Source organism: Harpia harpyja, chromosome 2 (genome assembly GCF_026419915.1).
Source record: "Harpia harpyja isolate bHarHar1 chromosome 2, bHarHar1 primary haplotype, whole genome shotgun sequence".
In the NCBI taxonomy this organism is placed as follows: Eukaryota; Metazoa; Chordata; class Aves; order Accipitriformes; family Accipitridae; genus Harpia; species Harpia harpyja.
This window is the reverse complement of record NC_068941.1, coordinates 3811901-3825554: the sequence shown is the minus strand read 5'-3', so window position 1 is coordinate 3825554 and position 13654 is coordinate 3811901. Positions and strand designations below refer to the sequence as shown.

Below are 13654 nucleotides of genomic sequence, written 5' to 3'. Positions count from 1 at the left end.
TTTTATTCTATAAAGCACATTAGCTGAAATGATGAAAAATGCTCTTTGAGAAAATGACTGTATATTAATATCACCATTATTAGAGTGGCAGCCCAATCTCACTTGGTTGAACCATGCATTACAGTAATGTAAATAGCACTCATTTCATTTGTATTCCTACAAATCACATTTTAGACAGAAAAAAGCACCAAATAATTATGTGCTTTTCATACTGTTCCAATAAAGGTTTTTTATAAGTACATAAGAGTGAAAAAGATCCAGAATTTTCTCTCCGATGATCTAGTCGAGCACTGAAACTGTCACACAGTCAACAGCTCCACTTTCTTTCCCCTCCCAGTTGCTCCTTTCTATCCCTTCCCATCCCATCTCCTCTACAGAAAGAAAGAAGGGAGGTCAAACAGACATCAGTTTCTTACTCCGGTTCCCAGGAAGGACAAGCCATGCCCCTTTCAAGTGGTCGCAGCGCCATCTTACACCACTTGTCAAACTGTGGCCTCAGTCTTGGAACAGAAAAACACAAACCCATAACCCCATCGGTTTCAGAACTTATTTCTAAACAAGATTACAAGTGCTACAGCTGCGTTACAGACTTTGGAACCTGGAAACTAACCCAATCTGAAGTGTTTGATTTCATTCTGTACTAACTAGGGCTTCTCTTTCAGGGAGATTAACTACATCTATTTTCTCAGAAAGTTTCAGCAAAAGGTTAACCATTTTGTTCCCCACTTGGGGGGGAGGGGGGAAATTCATCATCACATTAATCCTCCCAAGAGGACGGAGGGGAGAAAATAAACAAAGGTCCCAGTCCAAACATCACTTACCCACATGAACGATCCATTAATTCCGGTCCCCAGCATCAACACCCGATGCATAAAGCTTCACTGACTAACTCATACTCAACTGGTTTGTAACCGTATCTTCGTCACTTCAATTATGTCAATTAAAAAGTGACTTTCATTAATTGTATTTACCGCTTTCATTTAGTGATTGTTTTTTTCATTAAGTGTATTTGGTTTCCATTTGCATGAAGCTACATTGTGCAGAAGAGATTTCCAGCAGGATTTTTTCTGTTCGTTCACTAAAAAAATTGGGATTCCATTCATGTAACGGCTGTATAAATATGAGCCAGACTGTATTATTTCTGTTCAGAGGTAGCAACTGGTTTATAACAATGATTTCTAGGAACTGCATGTTGTACACCACTATCCTAATTGTTGTCAACTCCACTCCTAAGCTTACACTGCAAAGGAACAATCTTGCATCTTAAAGTATACATTAGTGCATAATGAGTTCATGGCAGCTGTTTTACAATTGAAAGCCATCGCCTGCTGCTTCTGTTGGTGATGTTGCTGTGAAAAAAGCAGTTATGCTGACAACCGGGGGGAGAGAGGCGTGTACAAATACACAGTGTCAAATATAATGAACCATAAGCCCCCACACACTTACACCTCGAAACCCAGTCACAGTGATCGCAAGCTCTGTAAGTGCCAGGGCTTCCTTGGAAAACACCTTCTGCACCATTAGAAGCAGTTAATTAAAAATAAATGCAACAACAAAAGCCGCGCTTGTCTTTCAGGCAGGGAGCACAAGGTACATGGGGAGGATATTTACACCCTTCCTCCCCAACTCTGAAGAGCACCAAAAGAAACATGTAACTCAGCTCTACACTTAATCCATTTAACTTGCATTTTTACACTAAATAACACAGTATCAGTAGTTCCAATGACTGAGTTGGAGGCCGTGATCTCTAACCAGAGCAGTCAGCCTTTGGCAGGGCGGTGACCTTTAGACAAGGCACAGAATGCATTTCCCATCTTACTCTCTCACTTGTTTTTGCGAATGCTGTAGTCATCACTCTGTCTTCAGCGTGAGTAAAGCAGTTAAAGCGCAAATGGAAATGCCAGCTCATAAAGCGCCTTTCTTCAGTGTTTCAAAGCTAATGAGCATGACTCATAGATTGATTGGAAAATCTGCGCCCATTCCAGCGCTTCTGTTTTCTGATATTCACCACACTCTGCTCTGTTGCATAGGTACACAGCAACAAGAGACCAGATCCTCAGCTGATGAAAGCTGGCAGAGCCCCCGCTGGCTGTAACAAACCTACACTGACATCCAGCAGAGACTATGGCCCACTGTGTTCAGTTGCCATGCACTGGAAAAAAACATGCACAAACAGGCTGAGATACGGCATAACAACACATACCCAAACGCATACATACACAACCCATGGCCTGCTTCTCCTGATGTTTACGCCTATTCGTTCATTTTTTGATTGGATCATAGCAATGTATCTACCAGGACGGTCAGATTAGGCTTCTAAGGGTTTGCATGATAAATGACTGCCACTGTTTCTTGACATTTATATGCTGACATCTGATCTCTGATATTGAAAACTGCCAGGCGTATTAGATGTTTAAAACATTGAAAAAAAGAGGGACTAGCAGAATCTTTCAGTCACAGGAAAGTGGCACAATTTTTAATACAGGAAGAGACAAACAAGGTTCAGACTCATATCTTCTATAGAAGGGTATAAATTGTTTATAAACTTCATCAGTTCACACTTTCATTTATGTATTTCAAAACTATCACCAATGTTCTTCGCTGCCTCAACTATGTCGACAGATACTTCAAACGCTGCCTTATAAAGAAAGCCTAGTAGTGGAACAATTAGCAGATTTAATTGATCATGAAGCTAAATTGTCACAGGAATCTGTGCATTCCTGGTGTCGATTTAAATCCATACACTCTGTTTGCTCAGATCCAGTACGACAGCATAATATAAATGCATGCCATCCAAGACTGGATTAAACAAAGCAACCAAGCACTTCTGAAATACTTTGCCTGTGGCAGAAACCTATATGCTATTTAACCTAAAAATCAGTTCAAACTGCAATTACTGCCATTTACTCTTATCGTTTCCTTAGGAGCCAACCCTATTCTCCAGAGAGCACTTCATTCGTGGACTAAAATTGTGTGTGTGTGTGAGCTAACCTGAGAGAAAATAGAAGTAGGTTACAAATTGCTTACCTGCATGTAACGCAACTGCAGGCTAGGTGGAAGTAGCCACAGAAAAGGTGAGATAATACGGGTAGGCATCTACCTTCACTCCCTAAATTGCTGTGTGCTCAAGGAACATTTTTATTTCATGAAGGTTTGGGGAAGACTAATCAATGCCCACACATTTGACTTGCAATGCCTGTAAGGAATACTACATTTCCATCCTCCAAAAACACACTCACAAGAGAGAAAGATTCATTTGAAAATTAATTACATGTATTTTCAAGTAGGAATTGTTGACAAAAAAGTGACCTGAAGCAATTCACTGCCTCTCTCATGCAATTTTAGAAACTACTCTGAGGGAGCCTTAAACACTGGCCGACCTCCATCTACTTTGTAAAAATTTTTTCCCCTCCTGTATTTGGTGCCAGAGCACAATGAAAACAACTGGAAGTAAATGAGAAAATGCAAAATGACTAGGATCACACCAAATGAATAACAGTATAGCAGATTTCTACTGAAATCTAAATATGGAAATACTGAATTATTCCTACACAGTGTAGGAATAATAACAGTAAGTTCAAACTTTCAGCTCAGCAATTTCTGTCACCAGGACAAAAGCAACCCACTTAATCAGCTAGGAAAGATTTTGAAATAATTAATTCCTGCAAATAAATGAGGATGTAAGAGCCCCTAGCCATCTTACTATTTTCTTGGCCTCCCTCTGCTCCTTGCATTTCAGAGCTCCAGGGTTCCCAATGTCTAGCCTAAATATCTACGTGCTGCTTATGTCAGTCTCAATTTGTAGAGTGGAAAAACTTTCCTAGCCAGAAACGCAATCTAAAACAAAAACATAGCATGCCCAGTGGACGCAGGGACACAGCTGCACAAAACACGGCATCTCTGCTAGGGACAGGCAGGTAAGAGAGACAGAGAACCCGAGAGGGTGCCAATACACCCCCAGACTGCTGCTCAAATCAGCTGAATAGCCAGACCTTGTGTACACGTCTTGCTGAATGGTGACTGCCTGAACAGAGAAATGGTCCGGTGTTGGCTCAATAGGTAATATTTAAAAAAGCAAAGCAAAACAAAACAAAACTACAGAAGACCAAACAGAACACTCACTACGGGTATATTTATAAGTATCACACCTTCTCACTGACCTATCTTGTTGCTAAAACCCTTCTCTCAGATGGTCTTCCATCATACACACACTGCAGCATAACTAGGAGGAGGGGAGGCAGAGCGCACGTGGCTGCCTCCAGCACGGACCCCAATGTCCCCAGAGAGCCAGGACAGGCAGCTTTAAGCTGCCGCCTGAAAGCCCAGCTCAGCCTGTGTCACTGTTGGCCCGCAGGAACGCGTGACAAGGCTGAGAGATGTGCGAATGCGATACAATATGTGTGATACTTGACAGCCCCAGGCACCCTGCAGGGAGAAAGGGAAGCTGGCTGGGGAAAAAGGGACTTGCTTCTCTGACTCAATTGATGTTTGCCAAACATTGGTGAAAATGAGCAAGAACTGCAAATGATAAAGCAGGAGCCCAGACTGTACAGCAGGCGGATGCAGGCTCAACACTTCACGCAGTTCTGTATAAAATTCACCACTCTTATCCAGATGATTTCCTCCTTGTTACCTTCACAGTAATTAATCTGTGAAATGTAACACTTGCACAAATCTGCCAATACACTAACTCCATCCCTTTGTAGCTTCCTATTACTCTATTAAAAAAAAAAACACCATTTTTAAAAGCAATATATATATATATATTAACTTCAAAGCTCACAATGAATAAACGTAACTTTGTAAGTAGTTGTGTCAACTCTAAGACCTGTTCACGGCTTGTTCCATCAATACAACGGAGCACAATAAAGCTTGAAGTGATCCTGTTACACTAGAACATAAAGAGCTAGAAAGGCCAGGCTCAGCCACGTGGCCAGTATCACATGCTCTCTCTGTCTTACACACTTTACCATGCTAGAAAAACAACCACAACGACAACACCAAATGCTGTAGTCCAGATGTTCAGTTGTATTGCCCATCATTATTTTCCCCGTCTCATTGCTGTAAGTACATGGAATTTATTTCTCCAGAGTGTCAACCACCATGGGGCTGCCATGAGAGAAGCACGGGGCATTGTGCTGATGCAATCAGCAAAAGTGATGGTTGCTCTGTGGCAACTAGTGACATAGAGATAAGGCGCTTAACCTCATAGCGGGATAAATACACCTCATTTTTGTTTTGTTACCAATGCACATAGCAACTAAAGCTCGAGGGGACAGGCAGGGAAGGAGAGAAGAAAAGACACATCGAAGCATTTGCAGCTCTGATGTTAGTTTTACACCTGGCACAAAGTGTGCTGGAAGCCCCGTGATAGGAAGAAAAGGCAAAGAGAACAAGCAAAACCCGATCTCAATAATGCAAGAATATCAGCGGAATTGCGTCAGATTTATGATAGCGCAAACCATATTGAAATGTAGTGCAGACATTTCAGAATACGTCTGGTTAGATCCCTAACAGTCTCTTTACAAACCTGTCTCTTACCTCTATGACCTAAAAATAAGTTTGCCTTTCTCTCCGCTTATTCTCTACTTTCCACAGCAAATTCTAGCACTATTTCTCTGCTTGTTTACATTCATGTAAATTGGACTAACCCAACTGAAAGCAAAGGCAGTTCCAGTTCTCCAAAACTGGTTCAGCTGAAAAAAAAAATGAAACCTTCCAGACTTACAGAAGCTACATTACTAGTAAAATTAACAAATATTGAACACCAGTGAGTTAGGTTAACTTATAACTACCACTTTTGCTTTGTGATAAAGCCTTTTAGATATCCTGGTCCTGAATGAAAGACTGTTTTTCCTCATTAGCTCTTTCTGCCTGTTCAGTTTACTGTGTATCGTCTGAAGGAAAACCTTCTTTCTTCTAAAACTAGAGGATGTGTTCTTAGAAGAGGGGGCATACTCTGGTTTCGTCTCAGTTGGATCATCAAACGGTACAGCAAAGAGCAGCATTGTCACAGCTATTTGTCTGTCACCAATAATAATGGGATAGCGAGGGAAACCGCAGCAACTAGAGAAGGCTAAATTAGACTTCGCAAGTGTGAAACGAAAGCAATTTAGAGGAAACGCCACCCAACAGATTGGGAGTGCTGTCATACAAGCCCCTATACAGATTTTAGGGAGAGATGGACACCGGTTCAATTTTTTCTTCTGATAGCATCCAATTTTCCACTAAATTTGGTAGCTAGAAGAGTGAAATAACCAGGTAAACAAACATTTTAGAAAACTTAAATAGCCACGTTTACCATCAATTAAACCATTATGTAATATTATTACGGCACAGTAAATGACATAGGTGAAAACACAGGAACATGGGAGCGAAAGGGACCTCCTTCAGTTGAATCTAGTCCAGTGATACGTTCGAGAAATCGCATCTCATCCATAATTAATCAAGTTTCTCTTGGCTCTTTACCTGATTAAACCTATTAGAAGGCTGCCGAAGAGCCTCATTTCCTTTTCCCCTCAGATAGCCTTTTGCTTTAGCGCACTAAACCCAAGCTCTTCTATTTTTTGCATAAGACAGACTCTCTCCTAGCAATCCCTCTCTGCATGCTTTGTGTACATTCGGATTCTTGTTCTTGAACATAGGTGACCAACGTTGCGCTTGTATTCCAAAATGGGTCTTGATTACCACATGCATGGAATGAATAGTCTTAAGTAATTAAAACTCATTAAAAGTATTAACTTGTACACCGCAATGATTCCATTAGCAAGTATACAACTTCCACTGGAAGCACCTCACCTCATACATCCAATTTAATTTTTTCCATAGATACATTTAAAATAGGAGATGATGCTTAGGTTAGGAAAGAAGTCTCATTTGTCTTCCTTTAAATCAGCATTACAACTTGCTCTGAGCTTTTTATAGTATGAGCTTGACTCCAAGCTTTTAATTTCTCTTAAATAACGAGCAATACAAGTGACAAGACTGGAATTCCGCAATAAGCTAAAAGGGATTATTTTTGCATCGACCCATCAATAGTGTGTACTTTATGATCAGTGGAGCAAGAACCTGTGGTTTCTGGAAACCCCTTTGCCATCAGTGCTTTTAGTACTAGATACAGGAATATGCTTCATTTTCTACATGATAACCAATACCAGTCATTTTTTATCTGAAACACTCTATAATAAAAAAACATCCTTGAGAAGAATTACAGGAATTTGGCACTTAGGACACTTCACAATACACTTGGCAAAACACGGAAGGGGGTGTCAAAAAAACTAATGCATTACGAATTCATATTCACTTGCTACGCTACTCCTTCAACACGAATGGTACACCAGCTACCAAGACGAGAGGACCGATGCACACCAAGAGCTGCTCTCAGTGGGCTTCCGTGCAGTTACACCAGCAACAGAACAAGGCCGTTCTGTTCACTTCTGCCTCCAGGACAATGCATCCTATGCTCTCTAACACTAGAACTGGACGAACACAGAAATTTAGCATGATTTTTTTCCCAGGAACACAAATTTCACCATATCCCAGTTATCATGTGGAGGCAAAGTTCCACAGGGAAACAGGATGCAACCCTACCGTTGGATTCACAAACCTATTAAGGCAGCCCACTGACTCACTGGAATGCACAAAGCCACAAGCATCACCACAAGAATTAAATCTGGTTTGGGGCGAGTAGTTTTTTTTCTCCACATTACCAAAATTTCAGGTTTTCCCATCCTGTATTAGGATGAAACTGAAGCCTTTTCGTTTTAAAGTGCACACGCATAAAAAAACCCTGGGGTACTGCCAAAAATTAGATAAAACCCTACATTGCTTCCTAGCTAGGACACCCTCCTGGAAAATAGAAGATCCAGCTGAATGCTGTATCTGAGATGCGTTTCTCTCTGTCTCTCCCAATACATAGATCAAACTCATCTGGCTCAATTAATATTTAATTATCCACACAAAAGGGATCAACTTCCACAGAACAGATAGAGGGCATGTTGGATGGCGCAATGCAGCTTCGTTCAGCAAAAGTAGTTCAGGACCTGAAAACAGGCTACGTTACTTTTGTTTTTGAAGCTCCTGCACCTGGCACTTTCATCTCTGTTCCCAAAAGAAATTGTGCCTACTTAATCAAAACGCAAAGGAATTCAATCTGGAATTCTTATACTCTTGGCTATTCCAAAGTGTCTATTTCTCATCAAAAAAATTATCTATTTTCAGGTCTTACAAAAATTATTCTTAGAATTTAAAAAGAATATTAAAGCCTGAAGCTCTATTTCCTCATGAAGTCACTAAGGGTAAAGCTTCAGCAGAGCTAATCCACTACCAGACCTGAGGCACCAACATCTATTGCATCCAAACTGAGCGATTAAGAATTTTTTGGCTTACATTTGCCAATTAAAAATGCCCGATTAATATTTTCTAGTTGTAAAATATAACTGTAAAAAGATACACAAATATTCATTATGTTTTTTTAAAAATGAAGAGGCATCAGCTGTTAGAAGACTCTGAATATGGAGACTCAATATAAGAGAGGCTTTCTAAGCATTCATTTGGCAGCAGTGACATATACTTGTGTTTCAACCTTGAAAGGCTCTGGGCCACTTTACTTGGAAAACAATGGCAAAGCAAGAAACCACGTACACATGGATAAAAAAGAGGAGAAGGAAACACCCACTTCAATTCCCTAGGTCTTCAAAACCTCTCCCCTGGTATGACATTGTTCCCAGGTTATCTAACAGTCAAATGAAAAACACTGGGTATGCACTTGATCATTTGATTTTTACTTCCTCATCTGGATTTAAATACCCCCACAAATAAACCCTTCAAATTCAGAGGTAAGCTGAGGCAGATATTCCCTCTGCTGCTCGGCTGTGCTTAAATATAAGGCCAACGTGCTATATAAAATCCCCCACTGCGTGGAGATCCAGACAATATTCCAAGCACAATGGGGTGGGGTGAGGATGTTTTTGTTCAATTTCTTTCTTGGACTGGATTATCTCATGCCCTTACCATTATACATGCAGAATCTTCCCTCTGTGATAAAATGGGGCCTAACAGTATCACCTATTACAAAACAGCTTTTCTTCACCAGGTCAAAACCCTTGCAAAAGTCCCCAAATAAACGTCTGTTTGCAGCTCTACAGATTATTTCCATTTCTAGCAATTTGTCTTGCTCATATACCACGTTGGCTAAAATGCAAATTCTATGCAAAACGAGGGACTGCAGAATTCATCGGTGAATATACCTTGTATAGATTAAATTCTTCCTCATCCTGCAAGTAGTCCCAGACATTTCAGTGGGGTGACTGGTGTTGTATCAATTAAGATTAAGGGGTGGGGGGGAAGAACCGTAAACCAGTTTATGTCATAATTATGCAGAACCACAGACATCTTTCCTCTTCGAGGGGAGAGAAAATCCAAGCAGAAACAAATAGTTACCTACAATTAGAGCCATTAAAAAGAAATTACCTCAAGCAGGGGGTTGAAGGAGCAGGCACGCTATACCTTGCAGATCAACCATTTACGAAAGAGACTGGACACACAGAGAAAGTGCTCTAAGAACTGGGTGTGGCTGAACAATTCACATTTTTACCCAGTTATTTTTCATTAGCATCGCTCAGTTACCACAGACGGTACAAAAGCCGGCAACACGTCTCTGCGTGCTGGTTTGTAACGCAATCTAAGAAACATTTCTGGAATAATAAACTAAAGGTTTTTATAAACCTGTATCTGTATCGCTTGAAGAGGAAGGGACAGAAGCCCACAAGTCAAGCCGATGCCATCGCGCACAGATTTTATATGTCCTCCGTCAAAACAAAGTGCCCTCTTTCTTACGGGGAGCACAGGGGAACCCGCGCTGAGAGGCATCCCCTGCCTAAGGAAAGCAACTTCAACTCGATAAAACAGAGAACTGTTTGCCCCAAAAAAAACCAACAAAAAAAAAAAAGAAGCGGCAAACAAGCAACAACCCTCTGCTTAACCACCCGGTTCGGTTATCACAACAGCATCGATTCCCTCGACAGGCCAGGGAGACCGCCCTCGCCTGCGGAGTCCCAGCAGGTCGGCTCCCGAGAGCGCAGCCCTTCTCCGCCTCGCCGCACGCCTCGGCTTCCCCCGGGCCGCGGCAGCCCTCCCGCCCGCCCCCAGAGCGGCTTCCCCGCGGCTGCCGGCCAGCCCGGGCTACCTGCCCTCGCCCTTCTGCCAACGACAGGGAGCGCGGGAGGCGGGAGCCGCGTTCCGAGCCCCGCACCGCTGCCCGCCAGCTCCCGGCCCCACCTTCTTGGGTCTCTTCCTCCTCTGATTACCGCCGTTGCACTTCTCGCCGCCGTCGCTCTTCTGGGCTGCCTCCTCGTTCATCCTAGCGAGCGCGTTTGCCGGCGCCGAGCCGTGCCATGAAAGCCTCCCGCCGCCCAGCCGCGGCCGAGGGTGGTGCCCGCCGGGGGCGGGCGCAGCGCCGTTGCCGTTGCCGTGGCGGCGGCGGCGGCAGCGGGGCGGGGCGGCGGTGCCCCGGCCTCCCCCCGGGTGCCGGGGAGGGAGGGAGGTGCTGCTCCGGAGGGAGAAGCGTTTGTTGGAATCGTGGAACGGTCACCAACGCCCCTGCAGCGAGCGGCGATATCTTCCACGCGATCCGGTTGCTCTGAGCCCCCTCGAACCCGGCCATGAGGGGTTCCAGGGCTGGGGCACCGACCACCTCTCTGGGCAACCGGTGCCAGTCACTGTCGCACCGGTTGTTCTCTCCCCACTCAAGACGAGCTCTCAAACGTGAAAGTCTCATTGAAAAATGCACGCTATGCGCTTCTAGTTCATCTGCCAGAAAGAACCGCTATTGCGTGTCAGATTGGCCCTGGCCCCGTACACTTGTTGAGCAGAGCTTTGGTATTTGCTTTATTTTAATAGAGGAACCAAGAAACAAAGGGCAGCGTGGAGGAAGGAGGCTCACAACAGAAGGTATTTCCGTCAAGAAAGGCTTGTGTCCTCCTTCCTCAAAAATGACAGAACAGCTCCTGAGAAGTCACCAGCACTTCTCCCTGCCTGGCAGTGGTCAAGGAAGGAACACCCGGCGCTTCCCACATAGCCCACATCCCTGCGGCCCGAGGTGCTGCTCACGCACACACAAACACCGTCCTTGTCCCAAAACCCATACACACGAGCGAGGCGTGAGGCCACAACTGTAACATCTCAGAGACGATTCACTGTCGGTATTAAAACAGACAATGGCAGTGTGATTGGCACAGCATAAGGCGATAGTTTGTACTACTAAAACAAATCACCACCTCCTTGTTTTGGAAGAACAACACAGCAACATTCACATGTAAATGCATGTGAGAATTGCAAATGTATTCTTCTGCTTCTTCTCATGAATACGCTAAAAAAAAAAAAAAACCAATACTGTTCCACTTACAACTGAACAAAACAGCCAAGTAACTTGCCTTCCTTCTCAAACAGTAGCGAAGGCTGGGAACAAAAGAAAAAAGTCACTTTAACTGCTTACTCAGCAGAGGAGAGGTTGGAGAAAGTGGAAAGGACCCAACGAGGCATGAATACGCACTCCCACAATCACGCTGGCTGCTAACACAACGAACATCTGCAGCACAAAAACAATGTAAGCAGTGTAACAATCTGATAATCTTTTTTTTTTTTTTTTACTTTAAGAGCGACTTCTTTGTTACTGCTAGCAGTAGTAAATTCTACACTAAAGAGAGAAATAACTCATGTAAAAGTAAAGGGAGCTACAAATCTTGAAGAAGGCGGGTGCTATACGACACTGCATCTGTTATGCCATAATTAGAGCTGCAATCACAGTCACAGCAAGTATTTCGGGGAAGACGTACAACAGTCATTTGTTATCAGCATCAGACATTCATTGAAATCGTTTGTGAAACCTGTAAAGATGTGGTTATTCTTTTAATTCACTTACAAGCCTACCCTCCACACAAATGCTGTTTTTAAAGAAAGAGGTCACATCCCCTTTCACGTTTTAGTCAAATTTCGCACAAATTCATCCCCCTCCCCAGCTCTTTTTTCATACAAAACCCAGCCTTTTACAGTCTTTGTCTGCTATTTGTTTTTTCACACTAAGAAGCTATCCTTGGGTTAAGGCAGATTGTTGAAGATTGTGGTGAAGATGTATTGTGGGTTTTCTTCTTATAATAATGTTTCTTGCAAAATTTAAAAAAAAAAAAATCACTGATAATTCTGAATGTAAATATGAAGAACACAAATCACACATGACAGTTCTGAAAACTCAGAGGTGACAGTGCAGTGATGTAAATGGGATGAAGAACACACTATCTCATTCTCAGCCAAATCCATCACTTGTCCTTCTGTCCCTAGAAGAGATGGGACTTGCTACTGCATTCTTAATTCTATATTTATTTTGGTCTTCAAGCTGGAAAAGAATAAAGAAACAGGATTGCAGGAGAATTCCATGACAGCCAGGAAGAGGAGCAGATTTTCCTCAGTGCTTGATGCTTTGTGAAAGGATGAAGTCGCTGGGAGTCACCGTGAGTAGCAAAAGGCCAGTACCCCTGGGAGGCAGCCAGTGCTAAGTGCAGACTGTAAGGTGTGAGGAAGTAGTGAGAAAGGCGGTTTGAGGATTTTCAATTTCATCATGCAGGTTTTCTATTTCTTCCTACTCCATCCTCACATAAGTCCACGCCAGGGTAAAAATACAGAGGGAATTAAGCAGTGGTTAACTAGAAAGCTAGACTGCAGAGTAGGATCCCTCACATTAAGAAACCAGCCTGTAATCGTCCATCGTGAAGCTGCACATTTCTCACCTGATCTTTTCTTTTTTTCTATCAGTAGGCGAGAGTTGCACTGCCACACCACTCCCTGTGAAATCAAGTGTACGGTGGGACAGCGCCCACAAACAAAATACTGGAAAAGCCTATTGTGACAAGTATCTCAAATACTTACTGATGAGAGCTACAAAACCAGCACAAACTCACACGTACAAATTTACTGAAGGACGACAACCTCATTAACCTTAACTGCTCTTAGCTCACATCCCCAAATCCTGGGCATTCACCTTTGGCAACACAGTTTTAGGTGTAGTCGAAGCAAACAAATTCTCTTGCTCAGTAACAACATGTCAGTACTCTTTAATTCCCACGATCCCAGAAAACCAGCATGGAACCTGATCAACCTAACCTAACCAACCAGGGAATGGTGTGAATTGACAATAGGTCTAATAACTGCACAAGCTCAGATCTAATAACCACACAAGCTGTCTCAAAGAAATGCCCAAACACCCCAGTAAGTCCTAAATAATTCAAGACTGCTGAAGGCATTCTTCCTCATTTAAAGCAGTTAGGAAAAAAAATTACAGCACGTGGATTGCATTTCCTTGACAAAGCAAAATTTATTAGCTGAAAAAATATGTAGACACAATCAAATTTCTAATATGGGGAATTGCACAGGAAGTAATTTTTAACTCAGTTAAAACAGAGGGCTGCAGTCACATACATGATCACCCCTCAGCAACTTATAAAAGGGATATTGGATCTCCAACCCATATCTATCAACCCACAGAACCCAGTGCAGGATCAATGGCTAGTAATTTATGATCAGGCAGTTCCCACGAAAGAAGGTTTAGATGATCAGGTAGATTAGTGCATGGAAACTTCCCACGGATATATCTTGTCAGTTA

At 42.8% G+C, this 13654-nt stretch overlaps 1 protein-coding gene across 15 annotated transcripts in view; it reads right to left on the bottom strand.

Annotated features, from left to right (window-relative positions):
- Positions 1-13654, bottom strand: part of ANK2 (ankyrin 2) — a 382844-nt gene that overhangs the window by 241614 nt on the left and 127576 nt on the right. For 6 of the 15 annotated variants that reach the window (XM_052813566.1, XM_052813584.1, XM_052813482.1 and 3 more), the window contains exon 1: positions 10279-10412. The exons of 2 other annotated variants lie outside the window; for them this stretch is intronic. In XM_052813566.1, the coding sequence (XP_052669526.1) occupies positions 10279-10359 (81 nt within the window). In that variant the 5' untranslated portion in view covers positions 10360-10412. Of the gene's footprint in view, positions 1-10278; positions 10415-13654 lie in introns of those variants that run through there. 7 more of the 15 variants (XM_052813229.1, XM_052813324.1, XM_052813364.1 and 4 more) reach the window with 2 other exon arrangements.